This window comes from Scomber scombrus, chromosome 7 (assembly GCF_963691925.1).
Source record: "Scomber scombrus chromosome 7, fScoSco1.1, whole genome shotgun sequence".
Lineage (NCBI taxonomy): Eukaryota > Metazoa > Chordata > Actinopteri > Scombriformes > Scombridae > Scomber > Scomber scombrus.
In genome coordinates, this window is record NC_084976.1 from 32,949,756 (window position 1) to 32,974,755 (window position 25,000).

At 45.3% G+C, this 25,000-nt stretch overlaps 2 protein-coding genes across 2 annotated transcripts in view; both read right to left on the reverse strand.

The window, feature by feature from the left end:
* LOC133983121 (acidic leucine-rich nuclear phosphoprotein 32 family member E-like) overlaps positions 1–4,628 on the reverse strand; it is a gene marked incomplete in the record, with an annotated part of 35,994 nt that extends 31,366 nt beyond the window's left edge. The window contains 1 exon segment of the mRNA XM_062422076.1: positions 4,471–4,628. Coding sequence (XP_062278060.1) covers positions 4,471–4,524 — 54 coding nt within the window.
* A 1,542-nt stretch (positions 4,629–6,170) lies between these two features.
* LOC133983091 (mothers against decapentaplegic homolog 4-like) lies at positions 6,171–23,633 on the reverse strand. Its single transcript, XM_062422044.1, has 11 exons — positions 23,391–23,633; positions 11,832–12,015; positions 11,635–11,751; positions 9,807–9,845; positions 9,456–9,683; positions 8,766–8,879; positions 7,839–7,892; positions 7,568–7,751; positions 7,297–7,465; positions 6,817–6,917; positions 6,171–6,378 (listed from the first exon to the last, which is right to left on the reverse strand). Exons 1-11 carry the CDS (start codon positions 23,631–23,633, stop codon positions 6,171–6,173), a joined length of 1,641 nt encoding a protein of 546 aa, XP_062278028.1.
* Positions 23,634–25,000: the final 1,367 nt, after the last annotated feature.

Consider the following 25,000-nt stretch of genomic DNA (forward strand, 5'->3'; position numbering starts at 1 on the left):
ATACAACATGTAACAACACAGTCATACAACATGTAACAACATACAACATGTAACAACACAGTCATACATCATGTAACAACACACAGTCATACAACATGTAACAACATACAGTCATACAACATGTAACAACACACAGTCATACAACATGTAACAACATACAGTCATACAACATGTAACAACACACAGTCATACAACATGTAACAACACAGTCATACAACATGTAACAACACACAGTCATACAACATGTAACAACATACAGTCATACAACATGTAACAACACAGTCATACATCATGTAACAACACAGTCATACAACATGTAACAACACACAGTCATACAACATGTAACAACACACAGTCATACAACATGTAACAACACACAGTCATACAACATGTAACAACACACAGTCATACAACATGTAACAACATACAGTCATACAACATGTAACAACACACAGTCATACATCATGTAACAACACAGTCATACAACATGTAACAACACAGTCATACAACATGTAACAACATACAGTCATACAACATGTAACAACACACAGTCATACAACATGTAACAACATACAGTCATACAACATGTAACAACACACAGTCATACAACATGTAACAACACAGTCATACAACATGTAACAACACACAGTCATACAACATGTAACAACATACAGTCATACAACATGTAACAACACAGTCATACATCATGTAACAACACAGTCATACAACATGTAACAACACACAGTCATACAACATGTAACAACACACAGTCATACAACATGTAACAACACACAGTCATACAACATGTAACAACATACAGTCATACAACATGTAACAACACACAGTCATACATCATGTAACAACACAGTCATACAACATGTAACAACACAGTCATACAACATGTAACAACATACAGTCATATAACATGTAACAACACACAGTCATACAACATGTAACAACACAGTCATACAACATGTAACAACACACAGTCATACAACATGTAACAACACACAGTCATACAACATGTAACAACACACAGTCATACATCATGTAACAACACAGTCATACAACATGTAACAACATACAGTCATACATCATGTAACAACACAGTCATACAACATGTAACAACACAGTCATACAACATGTAACAACATACAGTCATACAACATGTAACAACACAGTCATACAACATGTAACAACACAGTCATACAACATGTAACAACATACAGTCATACAACATGTAACAACACACAGTCATACAACATGTAACAACACAGTCATACAACATGTAACAACACACAGTCATACAACATGTAACAACACACAGTCATACAACATGTAACAACACACAGTCATACATCATGTAACAACACAGTCATACAACATGTAACAACACAGTCATACAACATGTAACAACACACAGTCATACATCATGTAACAACACAGTCATACAACATGTAACAACAGTCATACAACATGTAACAACAGTCATACAACATGTAACAACATACAGTCATATACCATGTAACAACATACAGTCATACAACATGTAACAACACAGTCATACAACATGTAACAACACACAGTCATACAACATGTAACAACACAGTCATACAACATGTAACAACATACAGTCATACAACATGTAACAACACAGTCTTACAACATGTAACAACATACAACATGTAACAACATACAGTCATACAACATGTAACAACACACAGTCATACAACATGTAACAACACACAGTCATACAACATGTAACAACACACAGTCATACAACATGTAACAACATACAGTCATACAACATGTAACAACATACAGTCATACAACATGTAACAACATACAGTCATACATGTAACAACATACAGTCATACAACATGTAACAACATACAGTCATACAACATGTAACAACACACAGTCATACAACATGTAACAACACAGTCATACAACATGTAACAACACAGTCATACAACATGTAACAACATACAGTCATACAACATGTAACAACACAGTCATACAACATGTAACAACACAGTCATGCAACATGTAACAACATACAGTCATACAACATGTAACAAAACAGTCATACAACATGTAACAACATACAGTCATACAACATGTAACAACACAGTCATACAACATGTAACAACACAGTCATACAACATGTAACAACATACAGTCATACAACATGTAACAACATACAGTCATACAACATGTAACAACACACAGTCATACAACATGTAACAACACAGTCATACAACATGTAACAACACAGTCATACAACATGTAACAACATACAGTCATACAACATGTAACAACACAGTCATACAACATGTAACAACACAGTCATACAACATGTAACAACACAGTCATACAACATGTAACAACACAGTCATACAACATGTAACAACACAGTCATACAACATGTAACAACAGTCATACAACATGTAACAACATACAGTCATACAACATGTAACAACATACAACATGTAACAACACAGTCATACAACATGTAACAACATACAGTCATACAACATGTAACAACATACAACATGTAACAACACAGTCATACAACATGTAACAACACAGTCATACAACATGTAACAACATACAACATGTAACAACATACAGTCATACAACATGTAACAACATACAGTCATACAACATGTAACAACACAGTCATACAACATGTAACAACATACAGTCATATAACATGTAACAACATACAGTCATACAACATGTAACAACACACAGTCATACAACATGTAACAACATACAACATGTAACAACACAGTCATACAACATGTAACAACATACAGTTATTACAACATGTAACAACACACAGTCATACAACATGTAACAACACACAGTCATACAACATGTAACAACACAGTCATACAACATGTAACAACACACAGTCATACAACATGTAACAACACACAGTCATACAACATGTAACAACACAGTCATACAACATGTAACAACACAGTCATACAACATGTAACAACATACAGTCATACAACATGTAACAACACACAGTCATACAACATGTAACAACACACAGTCATACAACATGTAACAACACACAGTCATACAACATGTAACAACATACAGTCATACAACATGTAACAACACAGTCATACAACATGTAACAACACAGTCATACAACATGTAACAACATACAGTCATACAACATGTAACAACATACAGTCATACAACATGTAACAACACAGTCTTACAACATGTAACAACATACAACATGTAACAACACAGTCATACAACATGTAACAACACACAGTCATACAACATGTAACAACACAGTCATACAACACACTAACATGTAATAACATGTTTACGTGTTTGTGTTAACATGTGTAGGATTATGTTTATCATAGATCATTATTATATTATGGAGATAAACGGGTATAATAAGACAGTAGGTTGCAGGTGTGGATGAAATGTTTAAATCAGTGTACCATCAGGGAGTTCATATTAAAGCTGACAGATATGAGTCTCATGTTCAGCTTTAATATGAGCAGGTTTAGTAATATAGAGAGAAGTGTGAGCAGGTTTAGTAATATAGAGAGAAGTGTGAGCAGGTTTAGAGTAACATAAAAGAAGTGTGAGCAGGTTTAGAGTAACATAAAAGAAGTGTGAGCAGGTTTAGTAATATAGAGAGAAGTGTGAGCAGGTTTAGTAATATAGAGAGAAGTGTGAGGGGATGAAACGCTTTTAGCAGACCCAACCCTACCCATCATGCCTGATTCCTCTCAGCTTTGACACTCTCTGGTAGCTGCGGCTTTAAACGCGTTTATCTGATTAACGGAAACAAACTGCTTCATTAACCGAACTGCGGCTGAAACTGTTTGGGTTTAACGGTCTGTTCCTCCCAAACACAGCCGGTAGGAGCAGCAGAGTCTCACTTTAAACCGTGACAACATATAACCGGGACTAACTGTTCGTACCGGCGGGGTTTTAACGACCGAGCCTCAGCAGCGACTCTGTAGTAGACTCTCCAGGACCCCCTGTAGGAGCCCCGGTAGACTCTCCCGGAGCCCCTGTAGGAGCCCCGGTAGACTCTCCCGGAGCCCCGGTGGAAGCCCAGGTAGACTCTCCCGGAGCCCCTGTGGGAGCCCCGGTAGACTCTCCCGGAGCCCCGGTGGGAGCCCCGGTAGACTCTCCCGGAGCCCCGGTAGGAGCCAGTTAGCTTAGTAACCATGGATGCTAGCTACGAGAGGGTCGCGCGAGGCTCGGTGGAAGCCCACGAGCGAGAAGTCAGCGCGAGGCGGGCGGGAACCTCCGGAGACGGCGCGAGGAGCCGCCTCCATGTTGGAGTCGCGAGCTGCTGATTTCTGGGTCAAAATGTCGGAGCCGTTGAGCAGCTCGCGCGGACAGAGGTAGCGTGTGTGTGTTTTCAGCAGCGTCATGTCGGCGGTTAGATGAGGCGCGTGCTGTGTAGTTACGCACCTCCGCGGGCTTCCTGTTACTGAGCTCGAGGCTGATCCTCTTCTTCATCTCCATGTTCAACACAAAAAAACAAACTAAGAAAAACTTAAAGAAAACAGATATACTGAGGCACGCGCTCACTGATGGACGCCAGGCGATAACTAAACCTCCATGTTCGCTCGCGCCCGACCTCCGCTGACAGACCACGCCCCCTCAACATGAATATTCATGTATTTTCAGACTCTGGCCTCCTATTGGTCTGATGACGCGCCACTCACCGAGCCCCTCCTCCATCTGCTTATTATGCGAGACTCTTCGCTCCTATTGGCTGTAGTCACAGAGGCGGGACTTTACTGTGACCAATGAGAAGGCGAACATGAAACATTTAAACTTTACACACGCCCCGGTTTTGTCCTCGTTGGCGCCATATTTTACTGGTAGCTTCACGTTCGCTCCGACATTCATTCATAAAGATAAACATTCAAACATATTTTATTCAGAGTTTAAATATGATAAAGACTGTAGGAGTCTGAGCTGCTTCCTTACTGTTTTTAACACCCGAGGATCTCCATTAATGCTGCTTTTACTGACATTAACAGTTAGTAGTTATTTATCCTGTAAAACACACAACTAGTACTCTAGGTGATTTACAAAGAAGTGAGAGCAGAGATTGATTATAATAGATTAACTGTAGACAGGTTCCCTCTCTGTCTCTGTTTCATCATGAAGGAAGAAAAGCTGCAGATTTACTTTTTTTTTTAATAAGAAAAGTTTATTTTGAAAAAATATCAGATGTTACAGAGTTGAAGAAACTTTCAGTATAAAAGCCTTTCAAATGTCAAACGTGATAAAAGTCTGAAAAAACAACAACAGAATAAATAATCTGACATTTTAGAGTAAAATTGATCACAAAGCAAACAGGATATGATGTCATTATGAGAAGGAAATGCATCTTTGGTAGATAATCAATAAAAATAAATAAACTGTCAAAAACACCTTAAAGAAAAACAACTAAAGCTGACATCAAAGATTTAACAGCTGATTTTTGGCAGGTACATTTTAAAGTGATCCTGTTAAAGGGTCAGTTCACCCAAACTACAAACACTGATTTCTATTTTCTGTGCGGTGGAGCCGACTGGGTGCTGCCGGCGACACAGACACAAAAACACAAATAATGTGTGTGTGAGCTGCTGTGATACAGAGCCAATCAGCCTTCAGGTGTGTTCACAGTAAACACAATGAATCAGCTGTGTTAGTTTAACTTTAACTTCAAGTCTTCATGTTACACATTCTTACAGTATATAAAAGTATGAAAATTGAAATGACACTGCTTCAGGAAGTCATTATGTGTTCAGTTCATAAACACCAAAGAACATGAAGCTGAACTGTATGTTTAAATAAAACAGGAAATGATGATGTAGTCGGTGGGGGGAGGAGAGAACATTGGTGTTTTTTGGGTGAACTGACCCTTTGAAGTGAGACGCTGGATGCTGTATCCATGGCAACACATGATTGGCTGATTGTCTGAAGCCTGTAAACTGACCACTGAGCTGTGGTGTGTTTGTTTCACCTGCGTGGAGGACGACGGTTGGGTGGAGCTTAATGATGGTGACATTAAAGCTCATTCTTCTCTGTTTCCAGCTGTGGACGCTATGATTGGCTGTCCCACCTGCAGCCCACAGGTGATGGATGGTCCTGATGAGGTAACACACACCTGTGTATCACAGCATCTGTTCCCGCGGCGGCAGCGTGTGCAGCACCTGGTCGAGCAGCTGCAGCGCTCGGTGCAGGTGAACCTCCAGCCAGCAGGGGGTGTCCTTGATGCTCCGCCGCGGGTAGTCACACCCCCACCCTTTAACAAAGCTCAGACGCACGATACACAACCTGCGCAGGTCGTCCACGCCCACACCTGCTGCACCTGAGCACACAGGTGGGAGGGAGGGAGGGGTCAAAGGTCAGGAGAGAAGAGTTTCACAAAAACTTCAATGAACTGTCCTTTTACACAGCACAGCAAGACAGGTACCCAGAGAGAGAGACAGGTACCCAGAGAGAGAGAGACAGGTACCCATAGACAGAGACAGGTACTCAGAGAGAGAGACAGGTACCCATAGACAGAGACAGGTACTCAGAGAGAGAGACAGGTACTCAGAGAGAGAGACAGGTACCCAGAGAGAGACAGGTACCCAAAGACAGAGACAGGTACTCAGAGAGAGAGACAGGTACCCAGAGAGAGAGACAGGTACTCAGAGAGAGAGACAGGTACCCAGAGAGAGACAGGTATCCAGAGACAGAGACAGGTACCCAGAGACAGAGACAGGTACCCGGAGACAGAGACAGGTACTCAGAGAGAGAGACAGGTAGTACTCACTGACAGCAGGGGTGACCCCCCCCACACTACCGGGAATCGCACCGACGACTGCAGCTGCCTGCTGCTGCATCTGTCTGTGACACTGCCTCAGGTCAAACACCTGGAGGGAGAGACAGGTGAGAGACAGACAGGTCAAACACCTGGAGGGAGAGACAGGTGAGGGACAGACAGGTCAAACACCTGGAGGGAGAGATAGGTGAGAGACAGACAGGTCATACAGGTCAGACTCCAGCCTGATGTGATGTAATCATTCAGCTCCCACAGAGCTCAGTTATTCTGTTAGTGAATCTACAAATGTTTGTCCTGAGGAGTCAGATCATAGACAGTGTGAGCAGATGTCTCACTGTCAATGTTAGACGAGTGTTAGTCGAGTGTTAGACGAGTGTTAGACGAGTCCTGCTAAAGGACCGATCAGATAAAAACAGAAACATCAGATCGATAGAGACGATCAGCAGTGTGTTGTCTGCATTTCGACACACCTTGATATAAGCTCCAGGATAGATCTTATGGACTCCGTCTCCTGGCGCTCGGCCAGCCTCGCGGTCCAGGTAGAAACTCTGGACGAATACAGAGTGGTCACTAAGGCAACGCATCCAGATGTCACCCTCCCCCTGACACTCCAGCGTAACCCCCCGCCCGATGTGCAGCCTGCACACAAAAGACCCGCAGAAGTAGAGCAGTGGTGGTTAGTCACAGTAAGATAATGACGGTGAGGAACAGGAGCGCCTGTGCAGGCCAGGTAAGGCTCACCTGGCGCGGTGGCTGGCGGCGGTACGGTGGACGTTGCTCAGCTGTCCCAGACAGAAACGATCTCCTCCTGAAGGGTCCACGTAACCGTCCACCGTCACCAGAGGACAGCTGGACTGGACCTTAAACATCTCACCGACCTGAACGTCCAACTCAAAGTACGAGATGGAGCACCAGAACTCTGGACCTGAAAGGGGGGGGGGGGGTTAGTAAAAGGACAGGAAATTGGGGAAAAAAATGTGCAAAGTGGGAACATTTTTGGACACTTTCATACCTGGGTGGTTGAACACTGGTTGTGGGTATGGAGCAGTACTGTGATGCTGTGACCCTGCAGGAACAAACACTCGTATGATGGACTGTACACAGTGTAACAGAATAATACACGTCAGATTAGTTTCTGCCACATTCACGTGGTGACGGTTACATGGTGACGGTTACATGTGATGGTTACATGTGATGGTTACATGTGATGGTTGCATGGCGACGGTTGCATGGCGACGGTTACATGTGATTTTTACATGTGACGGTTGCATGGCGACGGTTACATGTGATGGTTGCATGGCGACGGTTACATGTGATGTTACATGTGATGGTTGCATGGCGACGGTTACATGGCGACGGTTACATGTGACGGTTGCATGTGATGGTTACATGGCGACGGTTACATGTGATGGTTGCATGGCAACGGTTGTATGGCGACGGTTACATGTGATGGTTGCATGGCGACGGTTGCATGGCAACGGTTACATGTGATGGTTGCATGGCGACGGTTGCATGGCGACGGTTACATGTGACGGTTACATGTGATGGTTACATGTGACGGTTGCATGGCGACGGTTACATGTGATGGTTGCATGGCGACGGTTGCATGGCGACGGTTACATGTGATGTTTACATGTGACGGTTACATGTGACGGTTGCATGGCGACGGTTGCATGGCGACGGTTACATGTGATGTTTACATGTGATGGTTACATGTGACGGTTGCATGGCGACGGTTACATGTGATAGTTACATGTGATGGTTACATGTGACGGTTACATGGCGACGGTTACATGTGATGGTTGCATGGCGACGGTTACATGTGATGGTTGCATGTGACGGTTACATGGCGACGGTTACATGTGATGGTTGCATGGCGACGGTTACATGTGATGGTTGCATGGCGACGGTTACATGTGATGGTTGCATGGGGTCATACAGAAGTGAGTGTTGGGCGCATGGTGATGATGTAATGGAGGCTGCTGGTGGCTCCGCCCATTCTGCTGACGTCCTGCCGGGCTGTAGGGGGAGGGGCCGTTACCTGCCCAGGTGACTGCAGAATGAAACATGACACAGGTCAGCATCTGTCTAATATTACTACTACTGCTACTATGGCTTCTATGATCCTGGGTTAGGGTTACCTCTCCCTCTACTACAGCTATGGCTAATGATCCTTAAGCTTATAGTACTACTAACTACTACTGTTACTACATTTGTACTCCTGCTGCAATTATTCCTACAACTGCTATCAGTACTGCTTCTACTACTACTGAAACTACTACACCACAACTGTTATACTATTCCTATACTACTGCTAGTAGTACTACAGCTGCTGTTATTTCTATGAGAATTATTTCTACCATTGCTACTTAAATATTACTACGTACTACTGTTACAACTACTACTTCTACTATTACTAGTGTTACTAGTTCTTCTATACAGCTACTAATACTGTTAATAACTACTGCTTTTATTTGTACTGATACTACGTTTGCTACTACTCCTGTTAACTCTACTGCTACTATTTGTACTGCTGGTACTCCTCATGTGTTAACAGCTATACTACAAACACCTCAGGTCAGGTGTACTTCCAGCAGTTAAGGTGTATGCAGTACAACAGATACAGTACCAGGTTTGGGGGGGCTGCTGTACTCAGGGATCTGCTGGTGTGGGGGCGTCGGGGTGGGGGTGGAAGGGTGAGGAGGCTCTGTGGTGTGAGGTGGGTTTGGGTTGAGTGGGGATGCCTGGCCTCCGTGATTCTGAGGCGGGGCGATCTGGAGGAGGCCTGGGCCCTCACTGCTGACTCCCCCACCAACAGTCCTGGTCCGACTGCAGCCTCCTGCACTGCTGCAGCCTCCTGCACTGCTGCAGCCTCCAGCACTGCTGCAGCCTCCCGCACTGCTGCAGCCTCCAGCACTGCTGCAGCCTCCTGCACTGCTGCAGCCTCCAGCACTGCTGCAGCCTCCAGCACTGCTGCAACCCCCAGCAGAGAGGGCTGCAGCTGTCAGGGAGCTGCTGCCTGCAACACACAGACACAATCATTAATTCAAACATACAACTGAAACACGTTAGAGAAGTGAGTCCTAACCAACACTTATACTGTCATCATTAAACAATATGTCCACAGTTGCGGCTAATATTCTAATTTTTAACTGCATGTCCTGTCCTGCATCCTTTTCTTGTTTGCTGAGCACATCCTCAGAAATATCTGAGATGCAGTTCAGCTGGTGACCAGAGGGGGCAGTATCAGACAGTGAGATCCGCTGCAGACTCTGATCAACATAACTCGTCTGCAACTACTCGAATCTCCCTGAAGTCTTCATGTTTCTCCACAGGGACGAATATTCAGACATAACAGCTGTGAGGTCACCACAGCAATAAAGTCACCTCTTCAAGTGTTGCCATGGTTTCTGTTCACATTATTTAAAACCAGAAGTTCACATGGAAAATATTCTGAAGTCTGCAGGATGATTAATCACTAATCTGGCTCCTTTTTAATCCTCCTGCTAAACACAAAGTGCACAAACATGTATGTGAATCATGTATGTGGCTGCTGTTAACAACAACATGCTGATAAAAATCAAACATGTCAACAGTTTATTAATACTTCATACTTATAAAAACACAGGTGATGTATAGACAGGTGATGTATAGACATGTGATATATAGACAGGTGATGGATAGACAGGTGATGGATAGACAGGTGATGTATAGACAGGTGATGTATAGACAGGTGATGTATAGACAGGTGATGGATAGACAGGTGATATATAGACAGGTGATATATAGACAGGTGATGGATAGACAGGTGATGTATAGACAGGTGATGTATAGACAGGTGATGTATAGACAGGTGATATATAGACAGGTGATGGATAGACAGGTGATGTATAGACAGGTGATGTATAGACAGGTGATATATAGACAGGTGATGGATAGACAGGTGATGTATAGACAGGTGATGTATAGACAGGTGATGTATAGACAGGTGATGGATAGACAGGTGATGTATAGACAGGTGATGTATAGACAGGTGATATATAGACAGGTGATGGATAGACAGGTGATGTATAGACAGGTGATATATAGACAGGTGATATATAGACAGGTGATGGATAGACAGGTGATGTATAGACAGGTGATGTATAGACAGGTGATGTATAGACAGGTGATGGATAGACAGGTGATGTATAGACAGGTGATGTATAGACAGGTGATATATAGACAGGTGATGGATAGACAGGTGATGTATAGACAGGTGATATATAGACAGGTGATATATAGACAGGTGATATATAGACAGGTGATGGATAGACAGGTGATGTATAGACAGGTGATGTATAGACAGGTGATATATAGACAGGTGATGGATAGACAGGTGATGTATAGACAGGTGATGGATAGACAGGTGATGTATAGACAGGTGATATATAGACAGGTGATATATAGACAGGTGATATATAGACAGGTGATATATAGACAGGTGATATATAGACAGGTGATGTATAGACAGGTGATGTATAGACAGGTGATATATAGACAGGTGATGGATAGACAGGTGATGTATAGACAGGTGATATATAGACAGGTGATATATAGACAGGTGATATATAGACAGGTGATATATAGACAGGTGATATATAGACAGGTGATGTATAGACAGGTGATGTATAGACAGGTGATGTATAGACAGGTGATGGATAGACAGGTGATATATAGACAGGTGATAAATTGTTAATGAATTGAAATAAGATCCAGTTTAAAGACATTAGGTGTGATGGTGGAGGATGGAAGGACACCTGACTCACCTGGAGGAGACAGAGGCATGCTGGGATAGATGGGGTGGGTGTACGGGTCAGAGTGGGGGGGCAGGTCGATCTGCAGACAGTCCTGCATGAACTCCTCCTTTATTAGAGACTGAGGACCTGAAGGAGGACACACAGACGGGTCAGTAAGATCCAGACTGAACCAGGTCCAGGTGTGTGCAGGTAGCAGGTGAGTGTACCTGTGAGGGCGGGGGAGGGGGACGCCACCCTCTCGTAGTGGTACGGGTTCACACACACGCTGTCGTACTTCAGGTCGAACGCAAACTGACAGAACTTCACATGTTTGAGTTCGTTCTTGTGGAGGTCAGGCCAGCGCCACAGACGGGCGTAGATCACATGAGGGAAACCTTTCCTCCCCGCTACCTGAGACACACACACACACACACACACACACACAGGTGAGACACACACACACACACACACACACACAGGTGAGACACACACACACACACACACACACACAGGTGAGACACACACACACACACACACACACACAGGTGAGACACACACACACACACACAGGTGAGACACACACACACACAGGTGAGACACACACACACATACACACAGGTGAGACACACACAGGTGAGACACACACACACACACACACACAAAGGTGAGACACACACACACACAGACACGTACAAACACACACACACACACACACAGACAGGTCAGTGAGGAGTCAGCCGTGGAAATTTAAATGAACTGTGAGAACAAACTGAGTCATGGTGACCAGAGGTTACCATGGCAACACTGTGTGTGTGTGTGTGTGTGTGTGTGTGTGTGTGTGTGTGTGTGTGTGTGTACCAGGTGATGTAGGGTTAACCCATCAGGCCAAACCACAATTATGACATCATGTTCTTGTGTGTGTGTGTGTGTGTGTGTGTGTGTGTGTGTGTGTGTGTGTGTGTGTGTGTGTGTGTGTGTGTGTGTGTGTTAGACAGTCAGACCTTAACACACTGTAAAAAATCATCATTGTCTGAACTTTAACTTTATTGAAACTTCAAATAAATTCTTTTCACGGTCATACAGATGTGTAGCCCTGCAGGATCATACAGATGTGTAGTCCTGCAGGATCATACAGATGTGTAGTCCTGCAGGATCATACAGATGTGTAAACCTGCACGGTCATACAGATGTGTAACCCTGCAGGATCATACAGATGTGTAACCCTGCACGGTCATACAGATGTGTAACCCTGCAGGATCATACAGATGTGTAACCCTGCAGGATCATACAGATGTGTAGCCCTGCAGGATCATACAGATGTGTAGCCCTGCAGGATCATACAGATGTGTAGCCCTGCAGGATCATACAGATGTGTAGTCCTGCAGGATCATACAGATGTGTAACCCTGCAGGATCATACAGATGTGTAGTCCTGCAGGATCATACAGATGTGTAGCCCTGCAGGGTCATACAGATGTGTAGCCCTGCAGGGTGATACAGATGTGTAGTCCTGCACGGTCATACAGATGTGTAACCCTGCAGGATCATACAGATGTGTAACCCTGCAGGATCATACAGATGTGTGGCCCTGCAGGGTCATACAGATGTGTAGCCCTGCAGGATCATACAGATGTGTAGCCCTGCAGGATCATACAGATGTGTAACCCTGCAGGATCATACAGATGTGTAGCCCTGCAGGATCATACAGATGTGTAGTCCTGCACGGTCATACAGATGTGTAGCCCTGCAGGATCATACGGATGTGTAGTCCTGCAGGGTCATACAGATGTGTAGCCCTGCAGGATCATACAGATGTGTAGCCCTGCAGGATCATACAGATGTGTAGCTCTGCAGGATCATACAGATGTGTAGCCCTGCAGGATCATACAGATGTGTAGCCCTGCAGGATCATACAGATGTGTAGTCCTGCAGGATCATACAGATGTGTAACCCTGCAGGATCATACAGATGTGTAGTCCTGCAGGATCATACAGATGTGTAGCCCTGCAGGGTCATACAGATGTGTAGCCCTGCAGGGTGATACAGATGTGTAGTCCTGCACGGTCATACAGATGTGTAACCCTGCAGGATCATACAGATGTGTAACCCTGCAGGATCATACAGATGTGTAACCCTGCAGGATCATACAGATGTGTAACCCTGCAGGATCATACAGATGTGTAGTCCTGCAGGATCATACAGATGTGTAGTCCTGCACGGTCATACAGATGTGTAGCCCTGCAGGATCATACAGATGTGTAGCCCTGCAGGGTGATACAGATGTGTAGTCCTGCACGGTCATACAGATGTGTAACCCTGCAGGATCATACAGATGTGTAACCCTGCAGGATCATACAGATGTGTAGCCCTGCAGGGTCATACAGATGTGTAGCCCTGCAGGATCATACAGATGTGTAGCCCTGCAGGATCATACAGATGTGTAACCCTGCAGGATCATACAGATGTGTAGCCCTGCAGGATCATACAGATGTGTAGTCCTGCACGGTCATACAGATGTGTAGCCCTGCAGGATCATACGGATGTGTAGTCCTGCAGGGTCATACAGATGTGTAGCCCTGCAGGATCATACAGATGTGTAGCCCTGCAGGATCATACAGATGTGTAGCTCTGCAGGATCATACAGATGTGTAGCCCTGCAGGATCATACAGATGTGTAGCCCTGCAGGATCATACAGATGTGTAGCCCTGCAGGATCATACAGATGTGTAGTCCTGCACGGTCATACAGATGTGTAGCCCTGCAGGATCATACGGATGTGTAGTCCTGCAGGGTCATACAGATGTGTAGCCCTGCAGGATCATACAGATGTGTAGCCCTGCAGGATCATACAGATGTGTAGCTCCTGCAGGATCATACAGATGTGTAGCCCTGCAGGATCATACAGATGTGTAGCCCTGCAGGATCATACAGATGTGTAGTCCTGCAGGATCATACAGATGTGTAGCCCTGCAGGATCATACAGATGTGTAGTCCTGCAGGATCATACAGATGTGTAGCCCTGCAGGGTCATACAGATGTGTAGCCCTGCAGGGTCATACAGATGTGTAACCCTGCAGGATCATACAGATGTGTAACCCTGCAGGATCATACAGATGTGTAACCCTGCAGGATCATACAGATGTGTAACCCTGCAGGATCATACAGATGTGTAGTCCTGCAGGATCATACAGATGTGTAGTCCTGCACGGTCATACAGATGTGTAGCCCTGCAGGATCATACAGATGTGTAGCCCTGCAGGGTGATACAGATGTGTAGTCCTGCACGGTCATACAGATGTGTAACCCTGCAGGATCATACAGATGTGTAACCCTGCAGGATCATACAGATGTGTAGCCCTGCAGGGTCATACAGATGTGTAGCCCTGCAGGATCATACAGATGTGTAGCCCTGCAGGATCATACAGATGTGTAACCCTGCAGGATCATACAGATGTGTAGCCCTGCAGGATCATACAGATGTGTAGTCCTGCACGGTCATACAGATGTGTAGCCCTGCAGGATCATACGGATGTGTAGTCCTGCAGGGTCATACAGATGTGTACCCCTGCAGGATCATACAGATGTGTAGCCCTGCAGGATCATACAGATGTGTAGCTCTGCAGGATCATACAGATGTGTAGCCCTGCAGGATCATACAGATGTGTAGCCCTGCAGGATCATACAGATGTGTAACCCTGCAGGATCATACAGATGTGTAACCCTGCAGGATCATACAGATGTGTAACCCTGCAGGGTGAAACAGATGTTACTCAGAGCACAGAGGTGATGTTGGCTGCAGTACAGCAGGGGGCGCACATCACTGCTGATATTATATTATATTATATTATATTATATTATATTATATTATATTATATTACATTATAGTATATTATATTATATTATATTATATTACATTATATTATATTATATTATATTATATTATATTACATTATAGTATATTATATTATATTATATTATATTATAATATATTATATTATATTATATTATATTATATTACATTATAGTATATTATATTATATTATATTATATTATATTATATTATATTATATTATAATATATTATATTATATTATATTATATTATATTATATTATTATTTGCTGTTAACAACACGAAGCTTCTATTGAGATTAATGAAGCTGTTTGTATTGTACAACGTCATACTTCAATTTCAACTTTATTTATCCCTGTGCCAGATCAACACACACACACACACACACACACACACACACACACACACACACACACACACACACACACACACACACTCTCTCACACACACACACACACACACACACACACACACACAGACAGCATGAAGCAGCCTATCAGAGCAGTGCATGGCCTGTGTGCACAGGTGAAGGGCAGAGGATAAGACTCTGTAGACAAAACATTCACACACACACACACACACACACACTGCAAAAGATCGTCCGTCTCAACACTTCATTCAGCTTCTTTTTCTTCCTTTGAGACTTTTTCAGAAACAAAGTGTGAAGACAGTCAGACTCTTCAGAGGATCATCAATAAAACAGCTTGTTACTTTGATCTGAACTCAGATCAGCTGGATGTCTCACAGTTTATTAGACTCAGACTTCCTCCTGGATGTGTGACTGTAGGAGTTCTCAGTGAGACTCTGAACCCAGAACATCAGGTTCACTTTAAGCTGCAATGAAACCTCTCACAGATGTTTCTGAACAGCCAGTAACAGACTGAGACACACTGTGTGAAACCTGAAGACTCACAGACGTTCAGATTATTCTTTATTTTTTTATTTTTAGTTTAAATTCTCTGCTTCTGCTTCTTAGTGTGAATAAACTGAATCTTTGACATTTGGACAGATTAATAAATAAGGATCATTAAAATAATAATTTCTGTGCAAACGTATAAATAAAAATGTTGTAAACAAAACTGAGATTTTTAGTCTCAGTAAAAGTATTCTTTATTTTTTACAGTGTAGAAACCGTCTGTGGTCTGAGATCCAAGCAGAAACCCAGACGTGTACACATTCCCTTCCTCTGCATGTCTGTCTGCACACACACACACACACACACACACACACACACACACACACACACACACACACACACACACACACACACACAGTCTGGCTTAACTTAACCCGGCCCCTTTCCTGTGTCTCAGACAAAACAAGCCGACCAGCCTGGCCTTCCTCCTCCTCATCCTCCTCTCACTCTGTCTCTCTTTCACTGAGTCTCTGTTTGAACACTTTCTTCTTTGGTCCTTTAAGGGTTTCAGACATTCACCTGCTACATGAACAAATCCACCAGCTGTCAGTTCAAATAATAAATCAGCTTTTAATGTTTCACTACGTTTCATTGATCTAATAATGTATTAATATCTGTTTAATTAAGGTTAGCAGGCAGCAGACCGGCGATGAGTGACAGTTGAGCAGAGAGCTGTGATGTGGAGCAGCTGGAGACGGTTGTGTCTGTCGCCTCCATGTCTCTGATCGTCTCTGACCGTCTCTGATCGTCTCTGATCGTCTCTGATCGTCTCTGATCGTCTCTGATCGTCTCTGACCGTCTTTGATCGTCTCTGACCGTCTCTGACCGTCTCTGACCGTCTTTGATCGTCTCTGACCGTCTCTGACCGTCTCTGATCGTCTCTGACCGTCTTTGATCGTCTCTGACCGTCTCTGATCGTCTCTGACCGTCTTTGATCGTCTCTGACCGTCTCTGACCGTCTCTGATCGTCTCTGACCGTCTCTGATCGTCTCTGACCGTCTCTGACCGTCTCTGATCGTCTCTGACCGTCTCTGACCGTCTCTGACCGTCTCTGATCGTCTCTGATCGTCTCTGACCGTCTTTGATCGTCTCTGATCGTCTCTGACCGTCTCTGACCGTCTCTGACCGTCTCTGACCGTCTCTGATCGTCTCTGACCGTCTCTGACCGTCTCTGACCGTCTCTGACCGTCTCTGACCGTCTCTGACCGTCTCTGACCGTCTCTGACCGTCTCTGATCGTCTCTGATCGTCTCTGACCGTCTCTGACCGTCTCTGATCGTCTCTGACCGTCTCTGATCGTCTCTGATCGTCTCTGACCGTCTCTGATCGTCTCTGACCGTCTTTGATCGTCTCTGATCGTCTCTGATCGTCTCTGATCGTCTCTGACCGTCTCTGATCGTCTCTGATCGTCTCTGACCGTCTCTGACCGTCTCTGACCGTCTCTGACCGTCTCTGATCGTCTCTGATCGTCTCTGACCGTCTCTGATCGTCTCTGACCGTCTCTGACCGTCTCTGACCGTCTCTGACCGTCTCTGATCGTCTCTGATCGTCTCTGATCGTCTCTGATCGTCTCTGACCGTCTCTGACCGTCTCTGATCGTCTCTGATCGTCTCTGACCGTCTCTGATCGTCTCTGATCGTCTCTGACCGTCTCTGACCGTCTTTGATCGTCTCTGATCGTCTCTGATCGTCTCTGATCGTCTCTGATCGTCTCTGACCATCTCTGATCGTCTCTGACCGTCTCTGACCGTCTCTGATCGTCTCTGACCGTCTCTGACCGTCTCTGACCGTCTTTGATCGTCTCTGATCGTCTCTGACCGTCTCTGACAGATTTTAAAACTCTGTTCACAGACAGACATGAGTCACGTCCTCTGAGATCATGATACATATTTTATTCTGGTTCCTGTTGTGGCCGATAAGCTTCTGAGATGTGACCTGCCAAGTGTTCATCTCACACTCTTCAGTGGATCCTGAACAGCTTCAGGGTTTGTTGGAGGTTCTCACTGAGGTTCTTAAAGCTCAGTTCTGGCCCATAATGGTCCATGTGATATACAGCACTGTGTAACGTCTGAGGCTCCATCATACAAACATTAATGATTAAATATTAGTATTAATTAAGGCTCCATGCAGTGTTAGAGGAGCTCTGATTATTACACACTTTAATGATATATGATCATTAGAGCTTATTGATAACACTACTCATCTAATGCTGCCTCAGACTTTATCACAGCGCTGTTTATCTGGACTAGAAGCAAAGTGATGAGTCAGCTGATAAACATTTAACTGAATTTAACAGATTGAGTTATTTACAGATAAACACACAGTCCTCTCTGACTAGTCTGAGGCAGCATTAGATGAGTTGTGTTATCAATAAGCTATAATGATCATATAGTACTTAATAATCCTCCAGAGGAGTTTAAAAAGGTTCTTTGGGTTCTGGAGGAGGATCTATTGGATCCATCAGTGCTGGTCCTCTAAGAACCGAGAGGGTTCCTCGTCTTAACTGAACTCACCTCTGTGACCTCCAACCAAACACATCACAGCACCCAATAAATGACTGATCACCAGCAGACTGATCACTGAAGTAAACTGTCATGTGATGCAGTCACGCAGCCGTCTCATTGGTGGAGATCACAGCTGGTGTCACACTGTGTTAGGCGATGACCTGCAGTGTTGGCAGAGGTCTGCTGCTCTACAGTCTGATGCTCTAACACTCAGCCTGATGCTCTACAGTCTGATGCTCTAGCACTCAGTCTGCTGCTCTACAGTCTGATGCTCTACAGTCTGATGCTATAACACTCAGTCTGATGCTTTACAGTCTGATGCTCTACAGTCTGATGCTCTACAGTCTGCTGCTCTACAGCCTGCTGCTCTACAGTCTGATGCTCTACAGTCTGCTGCTCTACAGTCTGATGCTCTACAGTCTGATGCTCTACAGTCTGATGCTCTACAGTCTGCTGCTCTACAGTCTGATGCTCTACAGTCTGATGCTATAACACTCAGTCTGATGCTTTACAGTCTGATGCTCTACAGTCTGATGCTCTACAGTCTGCTGCTCTACAGCCTGCTGCTCTACAGTCTGATGCTCTACAGTCTGCTGCTCTACAGTCTGATGCTCTACAGTCTGATGCTCTACAGTCTGATGCTCTACAGTCTGATGCTCTACAGTCTGCTGCTCTACAGTCTGATGCTCTACAGTCTGATGCTCTACAGTCTGATGCTCTAACACTCAGCCTGATGCTCTACAGTCTGCTGCTCTACAGTCTGATGCTCTAACACTCAGTCTGTTGCTCTACAGTCTGATGCTCTACAGTCTGATGCTCTACAGCCTGATGCTCTACAGTCTGCTGCTCTACAGTCTGCTGCTCTACAGTCTGATGCTCTACAGTCTGCTGCTCTACAGTCTGCTGCTCTACAGTCTGATGCTCTACAGCCTGATGCTCTACAGTCTGATGCTCTACAGTCTGCTGCTCTACAGTCTGATGCTCTACAGTCTGCTGCTCTACAGTCTGCTGCTCTACAGTCTGATGCTCTAACACTCAGTCTGCTACTCTACAGTCTGATGCTCTACAGTCTGATGCTCTACAGTCTGATGCTCTACAGTCTGATGCTCTAACACTCAGTCTGATGCTCTAACACTCAGTCTGTTGCTCTACAGTCTGATGCTCTACAGTCTGATGCTCTACAGCCTGATGCTCTACAGTCTGATGCTCTACAGTCTGCTGCTCTACAGTCTGATGCTCTACAGTCTGCTGCTCTACAGTCTGCTGCTCTACAGTCTGATGCTCTAACACTCAGTCTGCTACTCTACAGTCTGATGCTCTACAGTCTGATGCTCTACAGTCTGATGCTCTACAGTCTGATGCTCTAACACTCAGTCTGATGCTCTAACACTCAGTCTGATGCTCTACAGTCTGATGCTCTACAGTCTGATGCTCTAACACTCAGTCTGATGCTCTAACACTCAGTCTGATGCTCTACAGCCTGATGCTCTAACACTCAGTCTGATGCTCTACAGTCTGATGCTCTACAGTCTGCTGCTCTACAGTCTGATGCTCTAACACTCAGTCTGATGCTCTACAGTCTGCTGCTCTACAGTCTGATGCTCTACAGTCTGATGCTCTAACACTCAGTCTGATGCTCTACAGCCTGATGCTCTAACACTCAGTCTGATGCTCTACAGCCTGATGCTCTACAGCCCGATGCTCTAACACTCAGTCTGATGTTCTACAGTCTGCTGCTCTACAGTCTGATGCTCTAACACTCAGTTTGATGCTCTACAGTCTGATGCTCTAACACTCAGTTTGATGCTCTACAGTCTGATGTTCTACAGTCTGATGCTCTACAGCCTGATGCTCTACAGTCTGATGCTCTACAGTCTGATGCTCTACAGTCTGATGCTCTACAGCCTGATGCTCTACAGTCTGATGCTCTACAGCCTGATGCTCTACAGTCTGATGCTCTACAGTCTGATGCTCTACAGTCTGCAGCTCTACAGTCTGATGCTCTACAGTCTGATGCTCTACAGTCTGATGCTCTACAGTTTGATGCTCTACAGTCTGATGCTCTACAGTCTGCTGCTCTACAGTCTGCTGCTCTACAGTCTGCTGCTCTACAGTCTGCTGCTCTACAGTCTGCTGCTCTACAGTCTGATGCTCTACAGTCTGATGCTCTACAGTCTGATGCTCTACAGTCTGCTGCTCTACAGTCTGATGCTCTAACACTCAGCCTGATGCTCTACAGTCTGCTGCTCTACAGTCTGATGCTCTAACACTCAGTCTGCTGCTCTACAGTCTGATGCTCTACAGTCTGATGCTCTACAGCCTGATGCTCTACAGTCTGCTGCTCTACAGTCTGATGCTCTACAGTCTGCTGCTCTACAGTCTGATGCTCTACAGTCTGATGCTCTACAGTCTGATGCTCTACAGTCTGATGCTCTAACACTCAGTCTGATGCTCTAACACTCAGTCTGATGCTCTACAGTCTGATGCTCTAACACTCAGTCTGATGCTCTAACACTCAGTCTGATGCTCTACAGCCTGATGCTCTAACACTCAGTCTGATGCTCTACAGTCTGATGCTCTACAGTCTGCTGCTCTACAGTCTGATGCTCTAACACTCAGTCTGATGCTCTACAGTCTGCTGCTCTACAGTCTGATGCTCTACAGTCTGATGCTCTACAGCCTGATGCTCTAACACTCAGTCTGATGCTCTACAGCCTGATGCTCTAACACTCAGTCTGATGCTCTACAGCCTGATGCTCTACAGCCCGATGCTCTAACACTCAGTCTGATGTTCTACAGTCTGCTGCTCTACAGTCTGATGCTCTAACACTCAGTTTGATGCTCTACAGTCTGATGCTCTAACACTCAGTTTGATGCTCTACAGTCTGATGTTCTACAGTCTGATGCTCTACAGTCTGCTGCTCTACAGTCTGATGCTCTAACACTCAGTCTGCTACTCTACAGTCTGATGCTCTACAGTCTGATGCTCTACAGTCTGATGCTCTACAGTCTGATGCTCTAACACTCAGTCTGATGCTCTAACACTCAGTCTGATGCTCTACAGTCTGATGCTCTACAGTCTGATGCTCTACAGTCTGATGCTCTAACACTCAGTCTGATGCTCTAACACTCAGTCTGATGCTCTACAGCCTGATGCTCTAACACTCAGTCTGATGCTCTACAGTCTGATGCTCTACAGTCTGATGCTCTACAGTCTGATGCTCTAACACTCAGTCTGATGCTCTACAGTCTGCTGCTCTACAGTCTGATGCTCTACAGTCTGATGCTCTACAGCCTGATGCTCTAACACTCAGTCTGATGCTCTACAGCCTGATGCTCTAACACTCAGTCTGATGCTCTACAGCCTGATGCTCTACAGCCCGATGCTCTAACACTCAGTCTGATGTTCTACAGTCTGCTGCTCTACAGTCTGATGCTCTAACACTCAGTTTGATGCTCTACAGTCTGATGCTCTAACACTCAGTTTGATGCTCTACAGTCTGATGTTCTACAGTCTGATGCTCTACAGTCTGATGCTCTACAGCCTGATGCTCTACAGTCTGATGCTCTACAGTCTGATGCTCTACAGCCTGATGCTCTACAGTCTGCAGCTCTACAGCCTGATGCTCTACAGTCTGATGCTCTACAGCCTGATGCTCTACAGTCTGATGCTCTACAGTCTGCTGCTCTACAGTCTGATGCTCTACAGCCTGATGCTCTACAGTCTGATGCTCTACAGTCTGATGCTCTACAGTTTGATGCTCTAACACTCAGTCTGATGCTCTACAGTCTGATGCTCTACAGTCTGATGCTCTAACACTCAGCCTGATGTTCTACAGTCTGATGCTCTAACACTCAGCCTGATGTTCTACAGTCTGATGCTCTACAGTCTGATGCTCTACAGTCTGATGCTCTACAGTCTGCTGCCCTACAGTCTGTTACTCTACAGTCTGATGCTCTAACACTCAGTCTGATGCTCTACAGTCTGATGTTCTAACACTCAGTCTGATGCTCTACAGTCTGATGTTCTAACACTCAGTCTGCTGCTCTACAGTCTGATGCTCTACAGTCTGATGCTCTACAGTCTGATGCTCTACAGCCTGATGCTCTACAGTCTGATGCTCTACAGTCTGATGCTCTACAGTCTGATGCTCTACAGTCTGCTGCTCTACAGTCTGCAGCTCTACAGTCTGATGCTCTACAGCCTGATGCTCTACAGTCTGCAGCTCTACAGTCTGCAGCTCTACAGCCTGATGCTCTACAGCCTGATGCTCTACAGTCTGATGCTCTACAGTCTGATGCTCTACAGTCTGATGCTCTAACACTCAGTCTGATGCTCTAACACTCAGTCTGTTGCTCTACAGTCTGATGCTCTACAGTCTGATGCTCTACAGCCTGATGCTCTACAGTCTGATGCTCTACAGTCTGATGCTCTACAGTTTGATGCTCTAACACTCAGTCTGATGCTCTACAGTCAAACTTCAGAAGGTTATTTGCAGCTCTCTCCTTCGTCTCCTACCTGCAGCCGCCCGTCCAGCGTCCTCTGGATGGTCACACACTTGCAGGGATGAACTCCGTTGGTGGTGACGGCAGTGATGAGCGAGTCCAGCTCGTCCTTCTTCTCCTTCAGCTTCTTCACCAGGCTCTCGATGGCTCTCTTGGCGAAGCCCTCGTTCTCACCGCCCTGCCGATGGCACATCAGGCTGTGGACGATGCTGAGGCAGGCGTCTGTGCTGCTGGGCGCCGGGCTGAGCAACGACATGGTCACCTGAGTTCAGCGTGAACAACACCGGGTTCACTGGGAAGGAGTCAGACGTTGCTCAGGTAAATAAAGATCATCCTCACAGTTTACAATCCTGTTTGTTTCTACTAAAGCTCATATTTGTGTCTGATGTGTTTTCTATTAAAAAGTATAAATACTCATAAAATAACTTCATGTAAAAATCAACAGTCTGTGAATCTGTAAATGTTTGTTTCCATCCTGATTATTGAACCGCGATTGGCTGCTAACTATCTGTGATGTCACTAATCCTCCTCTTTAAAAACCAGAAAAACTTTCTTCCTTCAGCAGATGAAAGAAAACACAATACGTAGTTTATGTTTATATTCATTATCATAATTCAATGAAAAACACACTAAAAGGACAATTATTCAACTTTTCATCTTTAATAATCGATTAACTCAATAATGTGTTTAATATTTCACTTTATGAGTAACCTTTATAAACAAACTAATGAATGTTTGTCCTCAGTGAAGCCAGCACACACACACACACACACACACACACACACACACACACACACACACACACACACATAAAACACTCACACACACACACACACACACACACACACACACACACACACACACACATAAAACACTCACACACACACACACACACACACACACTCACACACAAACACACACACACACACACACACACACACACACACTCACACACACACACACACACACACACAGTGCTGATTCAGAAGCTTTCTCTGATTAATAGTTTTTCATCTCTCTGAGTATAAAGTTACCATATAATATAAAACCTATACAAGGACCGACCCTCACCGGGAACGGGACCGACCCTCACCGGGACCAGGACCGAACCTCACCGGGAACGGGACCGACTCTCACCGGGACCAGGACCGAACCTCACCGGGAACGGGACCGAACCTCACCGGGACCAGGACCGAACCTCACCGGGAACGGGACCGAACCTCACCGGGAAAAGGACCGAACCTCAACCGGGACCAGGACCGACCCTCACCGGGAACAGAAACAGGACCGACCCTCACCGGGAACAGGACCGACTCTCACCGGGAACAGGACCGAACTTCACCGGGAACGGGACCGACCCTCACCGGGACCAGGACCGAACCTCACCGGGAAAAGGACCGAACCTCAACCGGGACCAGGACCGACCCTCACCGGGAACAGGACCGACTCTCACCGGGAACAGGACCGAACCTCACCGGGATCAGGACCGAACCTCCCCGGGCTGTATCAGCTTCTCTCCCCGGTGCTCGGCTCTCTCCGCCCGGCTGTCTGACTGCGTGTCCTCCGTCTGATCCTCACCGTCTGTCTGCACCGAGGCAGCGCCGGGCGGTGTGTGTGTGTGTG